Below are 25820 nucleotides of genomic sequence, written 5' to 3' on the forward strand. Positions count from 1 at the left end.
GGAACTTCCCCAGTATTGAGAAACTACTGTTCTCAGTTATCTGTTGCTGAGGAAAAAATTACCCCCAAACTTCCTAGCTGAAAACAACAATCATTATTTACTCACAGTTCCCTGGGTTGGCAATTTAGGCTGAGTTCACCTGGGGCAGCTCCTCTCTGTTCTACATGATGCCAACTGAACTCACTCATGCATTTGTGCCTCAGCAACTGGGATGGCTGGGACATTTCTCCATGTACTCTTTTATTCTCCAGATCAGATATCAGCTTTTTTACATGATGGTAAAAACTCCCCAGCAGCAGGAAGAAGGCAAGCCCCAATGCACAGGCACTTTTCAGTCCTCTGCTCATATCACTTTTGCTAATCTCCCATTGGCCAAAACAAGTCACATGACTAAGCTCATCATCATTGTGGAGGGACCTGCACAGATGGATGAACACTGAGAGGAATGGAGCAATGGGGGTCAAAGCTGTATCAGTCTACCCCACTCACATCTGCCTCAGAAACTGCTTTATTTTCAGATACTCCTAACTGTCAGAGAGAAAGTGAAAATTTGTCTCCTGAGTGGAAATTCAAGGATCTGGCTCCCACAGAATGGTGGGCAGGAGCATTCAGTGGCTCTTGGATGTTTGACTTGTAGTTGGTTTTATCACATGAAGTCTTCTGTGGGCTGAAAAGGTTGATATCTCTTCCCCTAGACACTCCCTTAGTTTCCAGCTACCTCCTCAGTTCCAAGCCACTCCTGCAGCTCTCATACTATCCCCTTTGGAGATCTATTGTGTCACCGTTGTGTTATGTATCACTTCATTATTTCAGTTCTCAGTGAGGGTCTATGCAAACTCATCATTATTCCCACTAACTTCCTGTAGCCAGCATTCAATATCTCTCAGTGTTCTGACATTTTAAGCCATTTCCTAGGCACTAAGACTCAACACTTGTGTTAGGAATGTGTCTACAGACATCTCCTTCCCTCTGTTGCTTGATTTGACCCTATTAATAGAAAGCATTCATAAGTGCCAGGCACTGTTTTATTTATTTATTTATTTATTTTTTGGTAGTTTTTAATTTTATTATGTTAGTCACCATACAATACATCATTAGTTTTTGATGTAGTGATCCATGATCCATTGTTTTCATATAACACCCAGTGCTCCATGCAGTACGTGCCCTCCTTAATACCCATCACTGGGCTAACCCATCCCCCCCCCCAAACCCTCAGTTTGTTTCTCAGAGTCCATAGTCTCTCATGGTTCATGTCTCCCTCCGATTTCCCCCCCTTCATTTTTCCCTTCCTTCTCCTAATGTCCTCCATGCTATTCCTTATGTTCCACAAATAAGTGAAACCATATGATAATTGACTTTCTCTGCTTGACTTATTTCACTTAGCATAATCTCCTCCAGTCCCATCCATGTTGATGTAAAGTTGGGTATTCATCTTTTCTGATGGCTGAGTAATATTCCATTGTATATATGGGACCACATCTTCTTTATCCATTCATCTGTTGAAGGGCATCTCGGCTCTTTCCACAGTTTCGCTATTGCGGACATTGCTGCTATGAACATTGGGGTGCATATGGCCCTTCTTTTCACTACATCTGTGTCTTTGGGGTAAATACCCAGGAGTGCAATTGCTGGGTCATAGGGTAGCTCTATTTTTAAATTTTTGAGGCACCTCCACACTGTTTTCCAAAGTGGCTGTACCAACTTGCATTCCCACCAACAGTGTAAGAGGGTTCCCCTTTCTCCACAACCTCTCCAACATTTGTTATTTCTTTCCCTGTCCATTTTTGCCATTCTAACTGGTGTAAGGTGGTATCTCAGTGTGGTTTTGATTTGGATTTCCCTGATGGCTAATGATGATGAACATTTTTTCATGTCTCTGTTAGCCATTTGTATGTCTTCTTCAGAGAAGTGTCTTTTCATCTCTTCTGCCCACTTTTTGACTTGATTATTTGTTTTTTGGGTGTTGAGTTTGAGAAGTTCTTTATAGATTTTGGATACCAGCCCTTTATCTGTAGTGTCATTTGCAAATATCTTCTCCCATTCTGTGGGTTGCCTCTTTGTTTTGTTGACTGTTTCCTTTGCTGTGCAGAAGCTTTTGATCTTGATGAAGTCCCCAAAGTCCATTTTTGCTTTTGTTTCACTAGCTTTTGGAGATGTATCTTGAAAGAAGTTGCTGTGGCTGATGTCCAAGAGGTTACTGCCTATGTTCTCCTCTAGGGTTTTGATGGATTCCTGTCTCACATTGAGGTCTTTCATCCACTTTGAGTTTATCTTTGTGAATGGTGTAAGAGAATGGTTGAGCTTCACTCTTCTGCATGTGGCTGTCCAATTTTCCCAGCACCATTTACTGAAGAGACTGTCTTTTTTCCATTGCATGTTTTTTCCTGCTTTGTCAAAGATTATTTGACCATAGAGTTGAGGGTCCATATCTGGGTTCTCTATTCTGTTCCCTTGGTCTATATGTCTGTTTTTGTGCCAGTACCATGCTGTCTTGGTGATCACAGCTTTGTAATATAGCTTGAAATCGGGCAACGTGATGCCCCCAGCTTTGTTTTTCTTTTTCAACATCTCCTTGGTGATTCGGGGTCTTTTCTGATTCCATACAAATTTTAGGATTGTTTGTTCCAGCACTTTGAAAAATGTCATTGGAATTTTGATCGGGATGGCATTGAAAGTATAGATTGCTCTGGGTAGCATAGACATTTTAACAATGTTTATTCTTCCGATCCATGAGCATGGAATATTTTTCCAACTTTTTGTGTCTTCTTCAATTTCTTTCATGAGTGTTTTGTAGTTCCTAGAGTATAGATCCTTTACCTCTTTGGTTAGGTTTATTCCGAGGTATCTTATGGTTTTTGGTGCTATTGTAAATGGAATCGTTTCTTTAATTTCTCTTTCTACAGTTGCGTTGTTAGTGTATAAGAAAGCAACTGATTTCTGTGCATTGATTTTGTATCCTGCCACATTACTGAATTGCTGTATGAGTTCTAGTAATTTGGGGGTGGAGTCTTTTGGGTTTTCCACATAAAGTATCATGTCGTCTGCGAAAAGAGAGTGTTTGACTTCTTCTTTGCCAATTTGAATACCTTTTATTTCTTTTTGTTGTCTGATTGCTGTTGCTAGGACTTCTAGTACTATGTTGAACAACAGTGGTGAGAGTGGGCACCCTTGACGTGTTCCTGATCTTAAGGGAAAGGCTCTCAGCTTTTCCCCATCGAGGATGATATTCGCTGTGGGTTTTTCATAGATGGATTTTATGAGCTTGAGGAATGTTCCCTCTATCCCTATACTCTGGAGAGTTTTAATCAGGAAAGGATGTTGTATTTTGTCAAATGCTTTTTCTGCATCAATTGAGAGGACCATATGGTTCTTCTCCCTCCTCTTATTAATGTGTTCTATCACATTGATTGATTTGCGAATGTTGAATCACCCTTGCATCCCGGGGATAAATCCCACTTGGTCGTGGTGGATGATCCTTTTAATGTATTGTTGGATCCTATTAGCTAGGATTTTGTTGAGGATTTTGGAATCCATATTCATCAGGGATATCAGTCTGAAATTCTCCTTTTTGATGGGGTCTTTGCCTGGTTTGGGGATTAAGGTAATGCTGGCCTCATAGAATGAGTTTGGAAGTTTTCCTTCTGTTTCTATTTTTTGAAACAGCTTCAGTAGAATAGGTATTATTTCTTCTTTGAATGTTTGGTAGAATTCCCCAGGGAATCCATCAGGCCCTGGACTCTTGTTTTTGGGGAGGTTATTGATCACTGCTTCAATCTCTTTCCTGGTTATTGGCCTATTCAGGTTGTCAATTTCTTCCTGTTTCAGTCTTGGCAGCTTATAGGTTCCAGGAAGGCCTCCATTTCATCCAGATTGCTCAGTTTATTGGCATATAGTTGTTGATAATAATTTCTAAGAATTGTTTCTATTTCCTTGGTGTTAGTCGTGATCTCTCCCCTTTCATTCATAATTTTATTAATTTGGGTCCTTTCTCTCTTCTTTTGGATAAGTCTGGCCAGTGGTTTATCAATCTTATTAATTCTTTCAAAGAACCAACTTCCAGTTTCATTGATCTGATCTACTGTGTTTCTGGTTTCTAATTCATTGATCTCTGCTCTAATTTTAATTATTTCTCTTCTAATGCGTGGCTTAGGCGTCATTTGTTGCTTTTTCTCTAGTTCTTTAAGGTGTAGAGTTAGTTGGTGAATTCGGGATTTTTCTATTTTTGAGTGAGACTTGGATGGCTATGTATTTCCCCCTTAGGACCGCCTTTGCAGTATCCCATAGGTTTTGGACCGATGTGTTTTCGTTCTCATTGATTTCCATGAATTGTTTAAGTTCTTCTTTGATTTCTTGGTTGACCCAAACATTCTTGAGCAGAATGGTCTTTAGCTTCCAAGTGTTTGAATTTCTGCCAAATTTTTTCTTGTGATTGAGTTCCAGTTTTAGAGCATTGTGGTCTGAGAATATGCAGGGAATAATCTCAATCTTTTGGTATCGGTTCAGACCTGATTTGTGACCCAGTATATGGTCTATTCTGGAGAAGGTTCCATGTGCGCTCGAGAAGAATGAGTATTCTGTTGTTTTAGGGTGGAATGTTCTGTAAATATCTAGGAGGTCCATCTGGTCCAATGTATCATTCAAAGCTCTTGTTTCCTTGTTGATTTTCTGCTTAGATGATCTGTCCATTGCTGAGAGTGGAGTATTGAGGTCTCCTACAATTAACATGTTGTTATCAATATGACTCTTTATTTTGGTTAACAGTTGGCTTATGTAGATGGCTGCTCCCATGTTGGGGGCATAGATATTTACAATTGTTAGATCTTCTTGTTGGATAGACCCTTTAAGAATGATATAGTGTCGTTCTGTGTCTCTTATTATAGACTTTAGTTTAAAATCTAATTTGTCTGATATAAGAATTGCTACCCCAGCTTTCTTTTGAGGTCCGCTGGCATGGAAGATAGATATTTATCCCTTCACTTTCAGTCTGGATGTATCTTTAGGTTCAAAATGAGTCTCTTGTAGACAGCATATGGATGGGTCCTGTCTTTTTATCCAATCTGCAACCCTGTGTCATTTTATGGGAGCGTTTAGGCCATTCACGTTGAGAGTGATTTTTGAAAGATATGAATTAATTGTCATCATGTTGCCTGTGAAGACATTGTTTTTATAGATTGTCCCTGTAAATTTCTGTTGTAGATCACTCTTGGGGTCTTTCTCCTTTAATAGAACCTCCCTTAATATTTCTTGGAGGGCCGGCTTAGTGGTCACATATTCTTTCAACTTCTGCCGGTCGTGGAAGCTCTCCATCATTCTAAATGAAAGCCTTGCCAGATAAAGTATTCTTGGCTGCATATTCTTCTCATTTAGTACCCTGAATATGTCTTGCCAGGCCTTTCTGGCTTGCCAGGTCTCTGTGGATAGGTCTGACGTTATTCTGATGTTCCTCCTCTGTACATAAGGAATCTCTTCCCCCTAACTGCCCTTAAGATGGTTTCCTTGGTTCTAAGATTTGCAAGTTTTACTATTACATGCCGGGGTGTTGGCCTGTTTTCCTTGATCTTAGGAGGGGTCCTCTCTGCCTCTAGGATGCGAATTTTTGTTTCATTCCCCAGGTTAGGGAAGTTCTCAGCTACGATTTGCTCAAATACATCTTCTAGCCCTCTCTCTCTCTCCACTCCCTCCGGGATTCCAATGATTCTGACATTGGAACGCCTCATGGTGTCACTTATTTCTCTGATTCTATTTTCATGGATTCTGAGTCGTTTTTCTCTGGCCTCCTCTTTTCCCTTTTTATCTATTATACTGTCTTCCAGATTGCTTATTCTCTCTTCTGTCTCAGTTACCCTAGCTGTTATATTATCTAGATTGGATTGGATCTCATTGATAGCATTTTTGAATTCTGCCAATTCACCTTTTATTTCTGCCCTTAGAGACTCTATGTTGCCATTAATTGATTTCTCCATTCTAGCCATTGTCTTCACAATTGCTAGCCTGAATTCCATCTCTGACATCTTGGTTATATCTGCATCCATTTGTAAATCTGCAGCATAAGTCATAATCTCTGAGTCTTTTCTGTTTGGGGGGCTCCTCCTCCTAGTCATTCTGTTGATGGGTGTTTGAGGGAATGTGTAGAGTCCAAATTATTGACCAGAACCCAAGCAAGATGCACCTGTTTTCTTGGGACCTTAGGGTTGCTGGCCTCTTGTTTTCCCAGCCTGTCTTCTGTGGGAGGGGCCTGCCGCGCTGTTACTCAGGCAACCCTGTTTGGGCGGAGTTGCCCTGCCCCCCTGTGGCGGGGGATGGGCTCAGTGGGAATCAGTCTTTGGGGCTTTTGTTCTCTGGCGCCTTTCCCTGGTGGCTTTCCGCGTCTCTTCCGCGAGTCAGAGCAGAAGAGGCCGTTTCCAACCCTCTGCCTCAGAGCAGAGAGACCTCAGTCTGTTCTTCAGTGAGCTCTCCAGGCTACACCGTCTCCGTTTCTGTCTGTGCTGCTATAAACTGCAGCGTCCTGGGTTGTGCGCCCCTCCGCAGCGCTCCCAGTCCTGCCTCCGGTCGGGGCACGTCTCTGCCCTTTGTGCTTCTAAAACCACCAGCCGCTCCCAGTTCGCACACGCGCGACTCCGCCGCTTGGGGTTCCGTCCCGGGGACTGCATTTCGCCTGCGCGCAACTCTGCCGCTCGCTGCTTGGGGTTTCCACCCTGGGCGTTGCAGTTCACCGGCGCGACCCCGGCGCACCAGGTTTCCATCTCGGAGGCTGCAGTTCACATGCACGCAACCGTCGCTCCGGTTTCTGTCCAGGGAGCTGCAGTTCGCGTGCGCGCGACCCCGCTGGTCTGGTTTTCCACCCCGGGGGGCTGCCCTAAAGTCCTTTCCCGACGCTACTGTTCTGCGACTCTGTGCCCATCCATAGCGCACGAGGCTGTCACTCACCGGCGGTGTAGGATCCCCACAGCCAGGCACCCTCCCACCGCCATTTATCCTCTGATATCTGCCCGCAGAATCACGGCTCTCTGCTTCATACCTCAAAACCAACTGCCTGCGATATTCTGTTTGTAGAGATCCAGATCTTCTTAAGTCTCAGCCTGGTTTCGTGGGTGCTCAGAGTGGTCTGGTAGATATCCAGCTCAATTCCGGGGACCAGTTGAAATAGGGTCACCTACTCCTCCGCCATCTTTCCCCTCTCATCATAAATGAAATAGTTCTGGAGGCTGGAAGGTGCCGATCCTGGGCTGGCAGGGCAGGTTTCTGGAAGAGCTCTCCAGGCTTGCAGGTGGCAATCCTTCCACTGTGTCCTCACAGGGTGGACAGCGAGCTTGGCCCTGGGGTCTCTTCTTACTAGGACACTAATCCTGAAGGATCAGAACCCCACCCTTACGGCCTCGTTTGTCCTTAATCACGTCCTCAGAGGCCCCACCTTCAAGTACAGCCACACCGGGGGCTGGGACTGCGACATACCGTTGGAGGGGATCATTGAGAGGCCGCCAGGCACTGTTTTAAATGTATTACATGGATTAATTACTAAAGCTTCACAATAATCCTGAGATAGATACAATTATCACCTCCATTTTACAGAGGAGATATCCAAGGCATAGAGGAATCAAGTAATTTGCTAAGGGTTGCGTGGCTGGAAATTGGTGGGATCAGGATTCAAACCAGGCAATTGGATAGCACTCACCCATGCCTCTGAACTGGGTTATGACACAGAGACTGTTTGTCAGCCCTCAGATCCATTTGCTGTAGCACCTGGGGGCTCAGTCTCACTGAATCACTCCCCTTCTTCCTGAGCAGGCTCTCTTGTTGCAGGTGCAGTGGGAGTGCATCAACCCCAAGTACAAAGCCAAGAAGAAGAATTATAAGAACTCAGGCATTGTGATTTTGAATCAGTGCAAGGTATGTATGTAGTCCCTCTCTTTCAAGGAGTGTGAAGCTAGGGCTGTCTGGGAGGAAGAGCTCAGGTTGTATGGTCAGAGAGAGAGAATGTCAAGGAGGTGTGGTGTTTTTTAAAATAAAAATCAGAAAGTCAATGTATTAATGGATGTGCAATGAGAAATGTAAGCATGGGTGGTCTTGGAACTGTTCTGGCCCGATGCCACCATCCCTTCCACAAAGACAGTCATACCCCCAAAGATGGGGAGTCCTGGTCACATGTCAGGCTCTTCTCTGTCCAGAACAGCATCAGAGGGAGATCCCCCCAAAGGGTAAGCCAACATTTCCAGAGTGCCTATTGTATGCTTGTCACAGTGTTCACTGCTTTCTGTGTGGCACTTCACCCATACTGAATGGTACCATGAACACAAAGCAGTGGTGAAAGATCACAAGGGCCTAGAAACTCCTCCCAGAAGGGCTCTAACTTCACAGAAAATCCTACATGCTAACAATCAAATCTCTTAAGTCACATCTGAGAATAACTCTGGCACTGGTTGAGTATTTACTATGTGAGAGTAATGATGATGAATTCTGTTTAACTTGTATCCTAACCCTGAGACTTCAGTTGTCAACTGAGATCATGTAACTAGTCACACACGTGGTAAGTTTAAGAGCTGAGATTTTAACCTATGCCTGTTTGACTCCAACATACAAGACTTAAATGCCATCTAGTTTCTCTCTGTGTTTGTCAGGTTCCTTCTCCCAGATTGGCCTCTCCATGGCCGCCAGGCGCTGCACATCCTCTCATAGCAAGAGCGAGAGGAAAGAAAAGACGGATATGCCCACCTCTTGAACCAATCAGTGGGACTAGGGGATAGTATATTGGGATTGGCCATCTGGGATCATTGTATTAATTGTGTCTTTTATTTTCTACAGTTTTTGATGCTTTAACATCTTGGAGCCTTATGGACCCGCGTAGGGTCTGCGCCTCCCAGGGTTAGCTAAATTTCTGGAGATAGCAAACAACTTGCTTGTGAGCCTACCTTTGATATGTAGACCAACCAATCCAGAGCCCATACCCACAACCACCTCCTTTATAGAGCTCTCACATATGGAGCCAATATTCCTGTGGTCCTATATGACCCTGGGTCCAGGCTTCAGATAATTAGAGACCATCCTTATAGCCCAGAGCCACAAAAATTATTCAGACTCTCCAATACTAAAACAATTTAACTGCTTACCCTGCCCCACTCATTCCTTACCACAAACACACACACACACACACACACACACAATAAAGACTTCCGCCCACACTTTCCTTTCAATCTTTCTGCCTTCTGACTGACCCTGGTGCTTCCCCATGTGGCCCCTGAGTGGTATGACATGCTTCCTATCCTTTGGGGAGTTGTGAGTAATAAACTCTTCTTCTAGGGATGCCTGGATGGCTCAGTTGGTTAAGGATCTGCCTTCAGCTCAGGACATGATCCCAAGGTCCTGGGATTGAATCTTTCATTGGGCTCCTTGCTCCACAGGGAGCCTGTTTCTCCCTCTGCCTGCTGCTTTCCCTGCTTGTGCTCTCTCTCTCTCTCTTTCTCTCTCTCTCTGTGACAAATAAATAAAATCTTTAAAAATAAAAGTCCATATTTTAAAAAAAATAAAAATAAACTCTTCTTCCAAAGGCAGATCACTGGTCATCTTACCTTACAAATCAAATCCCAGGCACATTCAAAGCATCCTTGTGCCCAGGGAAGCAGGAAGAAAAATCTAGATGAACCACTTCAGTGGTTGTCTATCTCCTTTAGGTGGCTGTGTGTAAGTCTGTTTTGATTCTCCATGAATTGATCTTATAGTTTAGTGCTCAGGGGCCATGTTACTTCAACTCATTCCCAAATTCTTATTTCCTTGATATACAGACAATAAATAGTAGGGTGTCCCAACCATCAAGCAAAGCATTGCATAAGGAAGCCAGAAGCATGGGGCACCTGGGTGGCTCAGTCAGTTAAACAGCTGCCTTCGGCTCAGGTCATGATCCTGGGGTCCTGGGATGGAACCCCACATTGGGCTCTCTGCTTCTCCTTCTCCCTATGACCCTCCCTGCCTGCTCGTGCCCTCGCTCTCACTTGCGCACTCTCTCTCTCAAATGAATAAATTAAAAAATCTAAAAAAAAAGGAAGCCAGGAGCAGGCACTGTTCAAGGGGCCAAGTAAACATCAGCCCTGAGAAAAGTCTGCCAAGAGATGTGTGCCACCTGGAGGTGGTACCTAGAGACACCAACATGGGATTTTGTGGGTTGGTCTCTGAGAAGCTGCCCTGAGCATCAGATGGAATCTGAGGATTGAGGGTCAAAATCACAGTTACTCCCTGCCCAGATACAGGGGCCAGTCTGCAAGCTCCACAACTGCAGGGATTGTGTCTGGTTTTCTCATCACTGTATCCCTAGCATCTAGTGCATAGTGGGGGCTCAGTAAATCCTTGTTCAATAAATAAATGGATGACTGTCACCCAGAGTCAAGCAGCAGAATCATAAGGAAGCAGAAATGAAGACCAGAGATCGGTAAGGCACACGAGCACACAGGTGATCATGGTTGGGCAGAAGGCAGGGACCGTACTGACTTCCGGCACAGAGGTCCAAAGGATGGACTACGCAGTCCAGACTGCCGTCATTAGAGTCCCACCTCCACCATCAGCTGGGTAGGTGATCTTAGCCTCAACTGCCTCCTCCACAAAATGGCACAATAATAATGATAGTACCACTTTTATAGGGTGGTTCTAAGAATTAAATGAAATTACGGCTATTAAGCCCCTGGCTTAGAGTTAGTGCTCATAAGTGTTAGTCATTGTTCATGGCATGGCAGGAATCTAACAAATGGGAAACTCAGTAAAGGCCTTCTCAGGACATTTCAATCCTGAAGCCACCAACCTAGATTACTTGTGGTATTAAGAATTAAGTCCCAGGACTGGGACTTAGATACGGGGAGCAAAACTGAAGGCAAGTGTAGTCTCTCGCCGGAGGCTTCCGTAACCCAAAAGAGGGGTACAGGGCATAGGTAGTTGCAGTCCTCACAGGGCCATCTGAATTGAGCATTGCTTTTTCTTGCCTGTAACATAACAAAATCAGCTGACCCCTCTTTTCCTCACAGATCTCTTTCTGCTCTTTCTTCTAGGTTAGCAGCCTAACCCCAAAGATTAAGCTTCCACTTCATAAGGAAATAGATCATGCTGTTACTAAAATGGTTTCCTCTCCTCCTCCTCCCATGCAGATCCACAAGATGCATTCTTTCTTGGACTACATCATGGGTGGCTGCCAAATCCAGTTTACAGTAAGTTGTTTCCATATTTATTCATATTCAGGGATGGGGAATGGTGTGGGGAATGGTGCTGGGTTGGGAGAATGAGGAGACAAAAGTTTGTTAAAACCCTGGGTCAGCTTTGTTCAGATCTCATTGCTGGAATATTGTATGGTATCATGTTTTTAAAGTGACTTCATACTTCTGTTTTCTCCAGTGAGTATGGTTGTCAGGAATTCATATCAGGAAATTCATGCCACTCATCCTCAGGTGGTTTGGGAACCCTCCTAATGCTTCCCATTCTTTCAGTAACTACATGTGGCATGGGGCAGTGGGCATATTGCCAGATCTGATCACCTGGTGAGTTGGATGGTAAGGAAGTAAACCATGCTGGTAAGTCCCACTGAGCCAAGGCAGATGCAGCCCAAACACAAGCACCAATGCCCAATGGTTAGTACCAAGAGGAAGCCATCCAAATGGTTCGTCAGACAATGAAGAGGTGAATTCCAAAATACTGGAGAACTAGTCTTTCAGAGTTGAGAAATAGAGTACTAGGCTCAGTGGGTGGATCAGGGATCATCTCCTACATGTAACCTGTGAGCGCATGGGATTTATACACTCCAAATATGTATTTGGGTGGGTAGGCTGGGTCTTTTTAAGATGCCTGGTAGACCAAGCTTATGAGTGCATCTGCCCTGGAATAACTTACTTAATATTCGAAACCCTCCTAGGTTTGGGCAGATGTGACCTCCAGAAAGAGCATCCCCAGATGGCCAGAGATAGATCTGCTAAAACCTATGGGAAAGCCACATGGCAAACAAGAGAAACACCATCTGAACAGCTTTTGTTCCTCATCTTATAGACGTATGCTCATGAAGTTCAGCCCTGTTTAGCTCCCTCAACTGGCTCAGTCATATGAGGAAAGCAAGGCAGATGGTTTAATTGTTTTGTCCAGCTTTAAGCCCAAGAGAGTAGACAGGACCAATGTATTTCTGGGACAGGGATGGTGGTACTCAAAGGACTAAAAGGGGGAGTTCCAAAGGGGTGAGGTAAGGGGTTGTGTGATAGGCTGACCTGTCCTTAACTAGAGGCTTGTCCCCTAATCTCAGATGGGTCTACCTTTGTCCTCCCTAAACTTTGGGCATTGTTCACCAACCCCTGAACGGTTATGAGTTAATTATAGAATTTGGTCGTTTCTTTAGAGTCTAAGGCTCTCTGAAGGTGCACCCACCCAGCCCTCCTACATGCAGTGCGTGCCAGCGCACACAGAGAGTAGCAGACATGTCCATCGTGAGCGCGCACACCTAACACTAGCTGTCCTGGGAGCTCGCTGTCATGCTGGATGTACACAAATGGGAGTAGAGAAGCCAGCAATGTCATAAAGGAGAGCTACTGGAGATAGTGTCTCACAATCTTAGGCAAAGGAGCCATTCAGGAAACTATTTATAAGTTTTCAAGGGAAAGCTCTATTGATTTGGTTCTGTTTTAGAGTCTATAGATTCCATGCTCTTGAACAGCTCTTTATTCAACCTTCAGGGGCTTGCTCCGCCCTTGGAGTTATACTGCATAGAACCAGCCCCCGTGAACACCAGAAGTTTAACCCCACAGGGTCCCTAGCCCCACATCCTGGGTCCACAGGGCCTGCCTGACACAGAAGGATGATCCTCCCCGACTTTGTCACTCCTGCTGACCCTCCCCAGCTGGGAGGCACCACCTTAATGGCTCTCACCACCACCTCCCCAGTTCCAGCTCCTCCTCCCTTACCTTATTGACTTGGTCTCCCTCAGACTTTTTGAATTGTCCTTTTATTAAGCTCTCCTGGATCATCCCTTTTGAAGGGACCATTTGTTTCCTGTCAAGACTCTGACCAGTACACTTTACAAGCAGGGGCTCAGAGAAAGCTTTTACACTTTCCACAGATACCTGGTGCTTCTGACTCAACCTTAAGAATGTCAAAAGTGGAGCATCTTTCCCTTCAGGTACCAGGCTGATGTATATTAGGTACTTTTATCGAATTATAATGGATTGAACCCTAAACCTTAAAGGAGAGGTAAGGTTTAGGAAAAAACAAGAAATGAGATGAATAAATAGTATACTGGGATTTTCCTTTAAAAGCATCCCTACAGGGGCGCCTGGGTGTCTCAGTCAGTTAAGTGTCCAACTCTTGATTCCAACTCAGGTCATGATCTCAGGGTTGTGATCGAGCCCCGCATCAGGCTGTGTGCTGGGCATGGAGCCTGCTTAAGATTCTCTCTCTCCCTCTCCCTCTGCCCCTCCCTGCCTCCACCTCTCTTAAGAAAAATAAAAGAAGCACCCCTATGAACTTAAATATTTATGCATCTGTATATTCTAATGATAAATATCGAAACCATATTTGTGTTAATATGCATAAACGGTAGCATCAGAGGAGTATTGGAGAAGTGGTTTGGATTAAGAATTTGAAGGGCTTTTAATTTTGAAGTAATGTGGTGGATAAGGGAATGGTCAGAAGAATCTTGAGCAGGACACTGAAGCAATTGGGCACATGCTTTAGGGAACTAAACTGGGAGTGTTGGTAGAAGGCATCAAAGGTGGTGAGGGGGCTCTGGAAGATGAAGCAAGAAGAGATTAACAGTCCTGGTGACAGGTAACAAGAGGCTAAGCTAGCAGGGCAGCAGTAGGAAGGAACACTGTGGCAAGAGAGTCCAATAAGCCTTGGCCCATAATCCAGTGAGGAGACGGAAGGCAGAGGATAATGAGTAGTCCGGAGGACTCAGATCTTCTGTGCCTGACTGGCAAAGCATGGCGGGCCTATTCATGGCAACATGGAAATCCAGAGGAGCTGCCAACAAGATGATTTGCTTTTGGACCTGATGGAATAACTTTCAGGCCTCCCAGTAGAGATGGCACTTATAAATATGGCCCTACGTTTCAGGAGAGGGGTAGAAGTTGCACACAAATGGGTCTGGGTGAGATGGCCAGAGAGAAGAATACAGAGAGAAAAGATGTCTCAGGAAATTGTAGAAGATCTCCATTGGGCAGCAAGGCAGAGAGGGGCAACCATCAGGAGAAGAAATGCCAGAGGAAAAGGTCCAGGATGAGGCAGTACTTCAAATGACCAGGAAGAAAATTTTATAAGATCAAGGGTAATAATCCCATATGTGAGAGAGAAGTCAGAAGGTGAAGACTAAAACACTGGGTCACGGGATAAAGAGGCACATATCATCTTTTGAAAGAGCAATTTCAACAGCATGAGACAGGGAGACCCAGGAGTTAGGGTGTAAACAGAAGGTATACACAGCGGGTATAACTATTCATTCAAGAAGGCTGGCAGTGAAGAGGAAGCAAGAGGGGAAAAAGAGGATAGCAACTTGAGGATTAAAAGAGGGGAGGTTTCAGGCTAGAATCTGACCATAAGCAGAGGAGAAGCCCCAGTGGAGGGAAAGAGATTAAGATGTTAAAAAGAGCCCTAGTCAATGATTGTTTTTTGGTCAGCGGCCGCACTTGAGAATCTGATACACAATCTATATCCTCTCACTGCAAAATGCACACACCTGATTCTGCATGCAGTTTCGGGAGGTCAAGGGCGCCCCTGAGGACGTTCCGTATCCTCATGGGAATCCTCAAATCATAAGAACTTGAGGGCAATTGTCACGTGGCAGTCTTGGAGGAGGTGGGAGGGGGTGAGCGGACGAGAAACAGACTAGAGAGGGGGAGATGGAGTTCACTGTGTTTGGCACATGGCACAGCAGCCAAAAATAAAATTTGATACTAGAATTTCACACACAAAACACAAAATTATAGACAGCATAGAAGAGACAGACACCATAAGGTATTTGGAAAGAAAATGGTAGAAGAGTTCACTGTTCCCTTTGAAAGTTACTGCTTTTCCAGATGCATAAAAATGTACTTTGTAAAGCAGACTTTTCAGAGACAAGCTGTAAGCAACCTAAATGTCCAACAATAAGATAATGGCTAGGTAAATTACAGTACCTCATTTAGGTGGATTATGATAAAGCCATTTTAAATGATAATTATAATGATTGATGATAACATGGGGACATGTTTATGACATAATGTTAAGTGAAAAAAAAAAAAGAAGGTAAAGCAGAGCTACCCTATGATTACAACCAGGTAAAACGTTTATGTCTTAAGACATAAGAGAGAGAGAGGAGAGAGAGAGAGAAAATCTAGAAAGGGAAAAGAAAGCATGACTTGTTAGGCTAGTGAAATCCTTGAGGAAGAATTGACCTCAGGGACATCCTCGACCTCTCAAAATTGTGTGCAGAATTAAGTGTGTGCATTTTCTGATAAGAGGATATAAATCTTGTATCAGATTCTCAAGTGGTCCAGGTGACCCCCAAAAAGGTTTTTTTTTTTCATATTTTCAGATGGCCATTTTCATATTGGTAATTTTCTAACATTAAGGATGGTATTGCTTTCCTTTATCTCTGATTTTATAGTCTACATTTTGGTAATACAGTATGATATAATAAGCTGAATGTGGTTCCTTCCAGATTAACCTTCCAGCCTAAAGAAAAGGATCACCTATGACAAATTCTCTCAGGAGATCTTCCCAACCCTAACATGTTCAGGGCATCCTATGTCCACACTGTGTCCCAGTTTAAGTTTTAAATCTTTACATTATATCCCATACTAAACACTGGCGGACTCTGGTGTAGACCTCTGAGAAATGAGAAGGAGCCCTGGGTTGAAGAGGGGAGCGCTTTGCAGTTTGTGGGAAATTAACCAGGTGACCTTGGGGTCTCTCCCATCTAGTTGCTATTTCTTTGCCCCCAGTGGAGTTTTGAGGAAATAGAAAAGCACAAGAATTTAACCTGTCATTTAAGAAATGGTCCAGACTGAACGGTATCTCCACCTACAAGGCTTATTGTATGGGTCCGAATTGTATACAAATATAAAAAACAAACAAACAAAAAACAAAGAAAACAGCTGCCCCAGCAGATGATAGGACAAAGGTTGACTGCAGGTTGATTACAGAACTAACCAGAGGTTGGTTCACAGTAGCTTGCCTTAGAAAATATCCGGGAGGTTTCAGATGGCTTGTTTGTCACAGGCAGACAAGGGGATCTGAGGAGTGGGCTCGTTTCATGTAAGAAGCTAAACATGTCCAAAGATAGATGCTTATCGTTGGCTTCCAGCCTTTTCCGGGAAGCAGCTCTGCACCGGGGGCTTGGTGGCAATGGAGGGAGCATTTCGCATTCATACTCTACAAGGTTTTGCAAAGCTGTTCCACAGTTCTGCTTAATGATGAGCGAGGCCTCCTGGGCAGAAGGGGAGAGCCACGGGCCCGCCTGTTCCAGGGCTGCCTGCTGAGAAGATTGGAGCACATACCAGAACCACAGGCTTTCATAAATGCTTCCTATCGGCAAATGAAAACGTGGCCGCCCCGCGAGCTCACCAGCATTCAGGAAGCCAGGCGTCAGTGGCCACCTCCACAAACTGGCATTTTTCAGTCATTTTCTTGCTTTTATTTCTCAATTTAATCCCGTCTTTCACTGCCTCCCTGTTGCTTTTTAAAATAAACCTAACCTTTCGCTCTGTTCTCTTTCCACTAATGCTAACTTAAAGAGCACAGAGAATTCTTGGTAGAAGGCCACCTCCTGAAGATATTTTATCTCCAGCTTCATCAGGGAGACTTGAGAAACCATCACTTGCCAGGAAAAAGATCTTTCAGCTTCATGCCCTTAAGACCATCCATGGCTGTCTAGTCAAGGATAAAATATTTTTGTTCTGAGCAGTGGGAACTACAGAAAGGGGTAGGTGGTAAGGATCATTGCTTTATTTCCTTTTTCACCGGGTTATTTTTAAGTTCATACCCTTCCCCAAAGCTCTATCAGAATCTCTGGAGCTAGAATAGCCTCTGTGGTTTTCACAGCCACTGGGGCCATCCCCATGGGAAAAGTGGAACCCCCCCTCCACCCCCACCCTCCACCCCCACCCCACTGCCCCCAGAGGCCTGCCTGCAGAAAAAAAGTAAAATTTCCATCAGGCCTGTTCATATGTCTACACAGCACCACCAAGAGCAGGCAGCCCAACACCGACCTTCTAACGGTGATCTTCAGATGCTTCTACTATCCTCAAGATGTCATCTCTTCCATTTCCAAAGAAATGTGGCCACTCCTTTTCCCTAACTGCCATCATCAGTCACCAAATCCTCTTCATTTTCTGTCCTAAATCTCTTCAGTCACAATCCCCTTCTCACTATCACCTCTGCCCCACACTAGTTTGTTAAGCATAAGGGAATTATTCCAAGCCTGAGGATGAAGAGTTGATAGAAAATGAAATGACCAACAAGGCCAGAATGAGGATGAAGCAAGAGAGGCACCTAGGGTCCAAGATTTAAAAGGAGGCATTCACTCTCAAGATCATGCAAGTGTAGGGTCAGCTGGGAATGAATGCCTTCTTGAATTTGTGCCCTCGTCATCTCTCTTGCCTTCCCCTAGTCCCAACCCTATGATATGTTGCTCTATTTTAAAATAACTGTTGCCAAAATCTGCGTGTGTTCATCTAGACATTATACACACTTCTCCCCGTAACGCAACATATTCATTCAGGTGATACACCCAGGCTTGGATGCTGTCTCTTGGTGCCTGCATACTTGGAGGATCATGCCATGCCTGGGGAGGATAAGGGGAACATTTAGGTTTCTTGAGTTGTCATTTTTTTTTTTTATGGAGGTTTTCCCTTCTGGCCTTTCTATTACCTGGTTTCATCCTCTGGTTTTATATCAAGACATCAGCATGTTTTTGTCACCATGGAATACCCTTGACACTCAGGTAATCAGCACATGGGACAATTGTCAACTGCAGCATTAAGAAGCACAGGCAGAGGATTGTGGCGATCCATGATGAAGAGCATCTTAAACAGAACTGATGTGAGCCATAGGTACTGGCTATTAATAACAACATCTTGACACCTGCCAGTGATTTGCATTTTAGATAAATTGGAGCAAAATCAAGGTTATCTCCATAACAACATTCTCACATTCTCTAGAATTCTCTAGAGTCCTAAAATGCTTTCTTCAGTAGGAAAGAGGTGGCTTTACATCTGGCCTTCCCAGCACTGTTTTTACCTTATAAAGGCCATGTACTCATGTGGGAGGTGCCAATACCCCTTAGTGTGTTCTTATCAGGACCAAAAGGCTGAGAATGGTGACTCTGCATGCTTGAGCTTCATAAACCAGGAGGACCCTAGGTGTATGATTTCTTCAGACACTGTCTCTCAAGCACCTCCTAAGGGTTCTCCTTAGAGAAGTTTTCCAGAAATAATCTGCATGTATTTGGACCTCTGTTTGAGGCCCCATGGGTGGGTCCTGGAGTGCTTTACATCTCCTTCTTATTCACAAAATACATGGAGGCCCCTGGCACATGACCTTTTCATCACAGTCCTTGATTAAAAGGACCTTCACCTATTGTCTTCCTCTTTTTTTCCAGTGGCTTGACTTTTACCTTGTGGCTGGAATCTATCTCAGAAGATGCTGGATTTTACTGGTCCTCTTAGATCACCTCCAGTCATCCTCAGTAACACATTCTCCCTATTACACACACACACACACACACACACACACTTTAATTGCTCTTTTCCTACCTTTTACAACTGTTCTGATTACAAATAGCTGTTCATTCAAAGCCATTCATCTCTCCTAAATTATCTAGTTGCCTCTAGCTAGTCTCCCTACTTCCAGGCTAAATCGCCTCCGTTCTTTCCAGGAATAAACATAGCCATGTGACATCGTGGCATGTTAGCCGCAGCCATGTATGTTCTCTTGGGTGTATAATGGCATAACGGAGGAGCAGTCTTCAGAGCCATACAGACTGGGGTTTTAACCCAGCTCCATCCCCAGCAAACTTCATCACCTTTGGACACCAGGATCTTCATCGATAAAAAGGAATAGCAATCTCTGCGCCCCAGAGTTTTTTAATGAAAATGAAATAACACAATACCTGGAAAGCAGATCATACAGTGTCTGACACAGAGTAGGGTTTTAACAAAGGTTACTCCTCTCTTCGTCCCTTTGTTATCTGGGCTAGGGCATCTCAGGGTTAAGGAAGTACTGTGTGATTTTTCTCCACATGACCTTCCCTTTTGAAACACTGTTAGTACTAGCATTTTATCAGCTGGTACTCCCTTTGTTGAAAACATCAGGGTCTTCTGAAAATAGATTTTGAATCCTGCTTAAATTTTTTTCAACACAGTCCTGGGGAGGGGTGAGGAAGAAAAGGGGACACAAAATCAGTGATGAAAAAAATAACTTCACGAAAGAAAAAAGAAAGGTTGTAAGTGAACTGTTAGTCTATCGCTTTTTCTCTTCTGGTCACTTGGATTCTATTGCAGCATTACAATATAAGGTATGGGGGCTATTTTTGCCTATCAACCTTACTCTTACAGGCTGATCTTTCAGGAGCAGAAACAAAACACATAGCACCTTTTCTTTGTCCTTCCAGAAGTAATATCCCCCCTAAATAAATCTAATAATAGGACATTCCAATTATGTGTCATAATGGAATTTTGTCAAATAGTATACAAATAACATTTCCCACCCACAAGATCATAAGAGAAAATAAAGCCTTTCTGTCATTAGTAAGCCCGTGAGTGGATTCTGGCAGGCCCTGAAGAAAAGGAGAAGATATAACATGAACATTTCTTTCTTTTCCTACAACTCCTTTTATTTTAATACCCCATCTTTTCCCTACCCCTCGCCACTCCCAAGCTGAAGCTTTTTTTTTTTTTTTTTGAGAGGTGTTTTCTGGGTTACCTTTTATTTAAATGGTAATCATGTTGGAAATCAGAAGAAATGTTCCTTCCCATTTTAGCACTCTCCAGGCTTGAGCCTTTAGTTGTTGTTTGTTGTTGTTAAGAGTGTTAAGTGAGTCAACTCTTATTTAGATAATGATGCCAGGGGCCAAAAAAAATTTAAGAAGTTCAAGGAGAGTATCTACTCAGTGGCAAGACAGAGGTTTCTCTTCTCTACCTCCCAGTCGTGATGCCATAGCACTCAGCCTTCTCTGTTATAGGCAGGACTTCTCAAGTGAGTGGAAACCAAGAGCTGCATGTCTCACTCGAAGCTGCTGCTTGTAGAAAATTTATTATAACCACTTCAACACATCTCTGCAACTCACCACACATGAAAATATGACTATGGCTTTTGGAGATAGACCACATCTTTTTTTTTTAAGATTTTATTTATTTATTTGACAGAGAGAGCACAAGTAGGCAGAGCAGCAGGCAGAGGGAGAGGGAGAAGCAGGCTCTCTGCTGAGCAGGGAGCCCCACATGGGGCATAGACCACATCTTTAGCACAGAATTTAGTTTTTAAGGGATTTTACCTCTGCCTCTGAGATGGAATTGTCCTGCCTGGAGAGCAGAGAAGTCTTTTCTTAGTGAATTAGGAACTGGGGAGCAGATATTCCACCCATCCTCATGCTGCTTGGTGATGTGGATCAGCAGTGGCTGGCCCTTCCGACCGACATGTCCATCTCAAGTTCTGTTTCGGCACTGGGGGAGAGGACAATTGAAGACTATGGAAATGGCCTCAACCACATTAATAACTTTCCTTTTGGGCAGGGTATGTGATGTGCTGCTTTTTTCCATCTCGAGCCATTTCTTTTGTGTGGCTGATCACAGTTCCTATGAGATGCATTCACTTTAATCTACCCATTCTCCTATTTTCTCTTCTAGGTAGCTATAGATTTCACAGCCTCAAACGGGGACCCCAGGAACAGCTGTTCCCTGCACTACATCCACCCTTACCAACCCAACGAGTACCTGAAAGCCTTGGTGGCTGTGGGGGAGATCTGCCAAGACTATGACAGGTACAGGACTTCCCGTTGGCTCAGGCCTTCTCTCTCTGTGGATTCTGATGGTCCCTAGCTGATCCTTGGCAGAAAAATGGAAATAAAGTCCAGCAGCTACCCATACTGAGGCTCATGAAGGAACAGGATAAAAGCTTGCCCAAACATTTTATCCTCTCCACACCTAGAGAAACTGAGTTCAAACACACACACACACACACACAAACACACACACGCACACAAAATCCTTTCTCGGCTTTCTCTTCATATTTGTCTTACATTTTGTGAAGTTTCAGAATGTGTCTTGCTACTCAAAGTTTGGTCCGGGGACTAGCAGATAGCACCACCCAGGAACTTAGAATCTTGAGCCCCTCTCCAGACCTATTGAATTAAAATCTGCATGTTAACAAGATTCCCAGATGATTTGTGTCCACTTTGGAGTTTGAGAAGCACCAGTTTATTGGACCTTATTGCATCTAATCTTCACATTCCACCTTATGGAGTAGGCACTATTTAACAGGAGAGGAAAACTGTGCAGGGAGGTTAAGCAATCTGTGCACTCACTCAGCCCAAGGAAGGATTTGAATGCAAATCTAATTCATTCCACCGCTAAAGCTCATAATCATGGTGTTTCACTGACTTCAGAGCTATTGGTAACATTAGCAGAGGGTGTGAATCTGCTCATGTGCATGTGTGTGTGTGTGTGTGTGTGTTTCTGTGTGTTTGTATGTGTGTATATAGAAAACATGATTTGGGGATCAGATCGATATTACATTTATTTTTTCTTGATGGTAGATATTGACCTTTCCCACCAAGAGAATTGTGATTTATGTAAATTACATTAAACTGAATTTATTTTGCCTTTTCAGTATTTCCAGGTTGAGGTGAAGTTGTTCACATGTTCAAGAAGGTTCTTTGAGGTAGAACTGAAGTAAATATAAATATGGGTAAATCTCAGTTGAGTCCTTAGTGTGATTATAAAATAAGGCTAGTTAGTAATAAGAAGCAACAAACTAACTAATCCTTTAAATCAGGAAAATAAAGTGATTCTGTCCCCCAGTTTCAGAGAAATTGTATAGGAGAGCACGATTTCTGTTCTTCTTAGTCTCATAATTAGTGGTAGTTACATTAAAAATTGGTTGCCCCAAGCACTATAGGGAATGAGACAATCTAGTGACCACAATGTGCAGAGAAACCAACAGGACAGGTGATAAGAAGGGTGTCATCAGCGTCCTTCCTGCTGGTGATTTTCTGGATTCGGCTTGGTCATTGCAAGTAACTCAACAGGGTATAAGGGCAGCTGGGGACTGAATGAATAGGTCCAGTAAAATCAAACAACTTTAAACACTCTTTAAACACTCAGGCCCTTGCTGACACTTGCCCTCTTGTACATTTAGAACAGAGGGCAATAGCATTTTAAATTACCTTGTTGAAGTGATACTTCTTACACTTAACCTTGAGATATTGACGACGAAGACAACTTGAATTTCAGCTCTGATTTCTTTTGGCCCAAATACACGGAGTATTCCTAGAGAGGGTATATATCGAATGGAGAGTTCCACCAAGGAAAGAAAAAACTGACAAATTGCATCCCCACTGCCAGAAATTTCTTCAGCCATCCCCAGGACACCAAAACAGTCATCTCTCCTTTCTAATATGCACACGAATGTTTTGTTGTACTGGTGTATACATAAGAGGCAAGAAAGAAGGGGGAGGTGGATATCTACAGGATTCTTAATAACTTTTAAATCTTGACATGCTCATCGAAGAAATAAAGTAGTTAAAGCACTCGGTACAATACAATAAATAGATGCTTAACAATAATGTTGACTCTCTTCAGGGGACAAGGCAGTGTTCTAATGCATTCCAACGAGAAGATTGGTGGGTTTGACCGGAAACTAAGCTGCCAATGCCCGGAGCCTGTGGTTCTGCAGCAGATTTATGGGATGATCTGGAACAAGCTGCTGAACCTCCTCTGTTTTCTGGTGACCTCACACGCAAGATGCAGATACTACAATCCCAGTGACCCATACATCTTTTAGAGCTATTATCCCCTTAAAACATAAAAGCCAGGCAAAGGCAAAGCCCAGAGAGTGTTTTGTACTCATGCGAAAATACAGATTCAATGTAAAACTAAGATCTGACACCTTAGGAGTTACATGAAGAATTATTGTAAATGATTCTTTTAAAAATTTTAATAGGATAATCCCGAAGTTATCACCCCAACTGTCCAGGAAAATCAGGCTTCTGCAGCCCAGTGGAGCTTTATGTATACGTATACGTATATGCAAAAAGAAGGCAGCTCCGCATGAAAAGGGCAAATACCTAAGGGGGAAAAGGCCTGAAAAGCCCAGGCGCTCTTTTGAAAGACTCCCTGGAAGAATGTGTAATGCAAGCTGCTCACTTGAGAACTGACAAGCTTCCGCAGTTTCTCCTTTGCGTGGGTGGATAGACAATAGACAGGCAGAGTCAGGAAATTTCAAGTTGGGTCTTTGGAATTAATTTATTCTCACATCAAAGTCACTGAGGTTGATGTTCAAAAGAAACACTTGAATAAAAACTGACAGAAGGCGACGTACCCCCTCCTGCAGCGACAGAGAGGTTTTTAATCCCCATGAGCCTTAGAAATTGCTCCCATCCTCTGACAGCCCGGGGTTTTTCTTTCTGCCTTGTACAGTCATTGCTGAGGGGTCAGTACAAGGTGATGAGCGAAGCAGAACAGCTTGAGAGATGCATAAAGCCCTTCTCAGGGTGGCCTTGAAGGGGAAGCTTTTCCACAAATATCTAGGCCTAAGCCCAGAAGACAGTCCTGCGAGCCTGCTCTGTCTCCCTGTTTCTGTGCCTTGGAGAGAGAGAACACTGCCCATACTCTCTCCTCGGACTCCCCAAGCATGCACACATGTATGTGTGCTCACGCCCGCACACACACACACAAGCTCATATATTCCCTGTTGGTTGTAGCACTTGCCCAGCTCCTGTGAACATCCTGCTCAGGCTGCTCAAGACCAAGGTGACATCCATTCCTTGGGCCCAGCAGAGATGTGGGTCTCTGACCACCTGCCGTGTCCTCCAACAAAAGGCTGGTCTCTCTGCTATCAAGAGAGTATAGATACTGAATCTATTGCTTGGAAGCATAGACTGCCATTTCATGGATGTGGCCACCCCACATCTGAGGCAGGAGACCTCCTGCATGGTGTGCTAGGAGGCAAAGTTAGGGCTGATGCCCCATCTGACAGGTATTGGGGTTAGAATCAGAAGATAGGTTTGTATCACAGTGCCATTCCTTCCACTCTACAAACACCAGTCGGTGGCTCTCAGCTTGGCTGCGCACTGGAATCATTCAGGAAGTCTTAAAATACGCTGATGCCCGGGCCCCACCCCAGAGCCTGATTTAGTCTGGTATACATCCTGAGGAATCAGGATTTTTCATGGGCATTTTCCTAATGGGCATCCCAAGTTGAGATCCAGAGTTAAATCAGTTAAATGGGTCAGATGCAGCCACGCAGCACCGGATGGCTGCCAGGCACCTCACATGGTGCCGTAAAGACAGAGACAAACTAAGAGAGTGTAATTTCCCCCCAGCTGCTTCACAGTCTCAGGGAGAAAAAGCCATGTAAATAAACCACAGCCCGGCATAGTCAGGGCAGCTTGCCCTGTGTAAGGACAGGGATTGCATCAAGAGAAGGAGTAACTTTCCTACGTGAGTTTCCAAGGTAGTCAAGGAGGGCCTTCCGGGGGTGGCAAATTCTGGGATGTTCAGAATTCTGCTAATTCTGTCCTTTGTTGTTACTAGAACATGGATGGACTTATCTTTATTATTCTGAGTCTTTAGACCAGACCAGTTTCCTACAAAGGGCCGAGTCAACAGGGGTGATGGAAAGAGCATGGGGTCCTAGTGACAGGTAGACCCTGGGTTCAGACCCCAGCTCTGCTGCCTCTGTTCTGAGGTTTCATTCCATTCCATGGGCCCTGATGTCCTTGATTTCAAATGGAAGATTTATCAAACTTTTCTTGCAGAGCAGTTGTAAGGATTAGATATAAAGTGGCTAGCTAGCACATGTTCTGCCTGTGATACTCAGTAAATGATAGAGGCTATTATCTTCGATACTCTTAATTAGTTTTAAAAATAAACTGAACACAAAAGGAAAAAGGGATTACAGTGTCAGATCTAAAGGACATTTTGGACCGATAACCTTTAATTTTTAGTTTGGGCATATACCCCTAATAAGAATTTTATAAAAATGTGTAATCTCACACATTTTTACATTGAAATCTAATGTTTTCCATCATGAGTTTAAACAATGACAAAGACCGAAAATCCTGGTGTATTGTAAATATGGACATTTAGAAATAAAACTCTTACATAACTCTTGTGAATACATTTAGTAGGATCTAAATGCCATAGCTCTGTGATACTCACCATCACCCATTTAAAAAATGTATGAACAAGTTCTTTAGCCAGAGTTGAGAATTTATTTATTTCTTCTTTTTCATGAAACTGTATTTCCAGTCCCCTCCCCCAAAGAATTTCATCCTAATGTTTCTTTAAGATTTTGGTTCAAAACCCTTTTATTGATTTCTACAATAAAAATATGAATATAAATTTTAAAATTTCTAATTTCTAAAATTTTCTGTGTTGAAAAGACTCAAAATATTTTTTAAAATCTTCTGTTTGAGTCTTTATTACAATCATCATTAATGCATAATTGATCAAAAGAACATAAATATAATTATTGCCTATAAAAAATAAAAACTTTTAATGAAACAAAATAGTGGGGTTTTTTTCCCAAGTAGTTTACATATCTGTAGATGAATGAATGGTACAGAATAGAAGAGTCTAGCATCAATTCTAATCCAATTTTTTGTTTTTATCAAT

General features: G+C 43.5%; 1 protein-coding gene across 1 annotated transcript in view; it reads left to right on the top strand.

Moving 5' to 3' along the window:
• The window catches only part of CPNE4 (copine 4), a 348218-nt gene that overhangs the window by 301889 nt on the left and 20509 nt on the right, over positions 1-25820 (top strand). Inside the window, exons 8-10 of the mRNA XM_021678784.1 lie at positions 7801-7887; positions 11124-11183; positions 20832-20965. Coding sequence (XP_021534459.1) covers positions 7801-7887; positions 11124-11183; positions 20832-20965 — 281 coding nt within the window. The remainder of the gene's footprint in view (positions 1-7800; positions 7888-11123; positions 11184-20831; positions 20966-25820) is intronic.

This window comes from Neomonachus schauinslandi, chromosome 1 (genome assembly GCF_002201575.2).
Source record: "Neomonachus schauinslandi chromosome 1, ASM220157v2, whole genome shotgun sequence".
Lineage (NCBI taxonomy): Eukaryota > Metazoa > Chordata > Mammalia > Carnivora > Phocidae > Neomonachus > Neomonachus schauinslandi.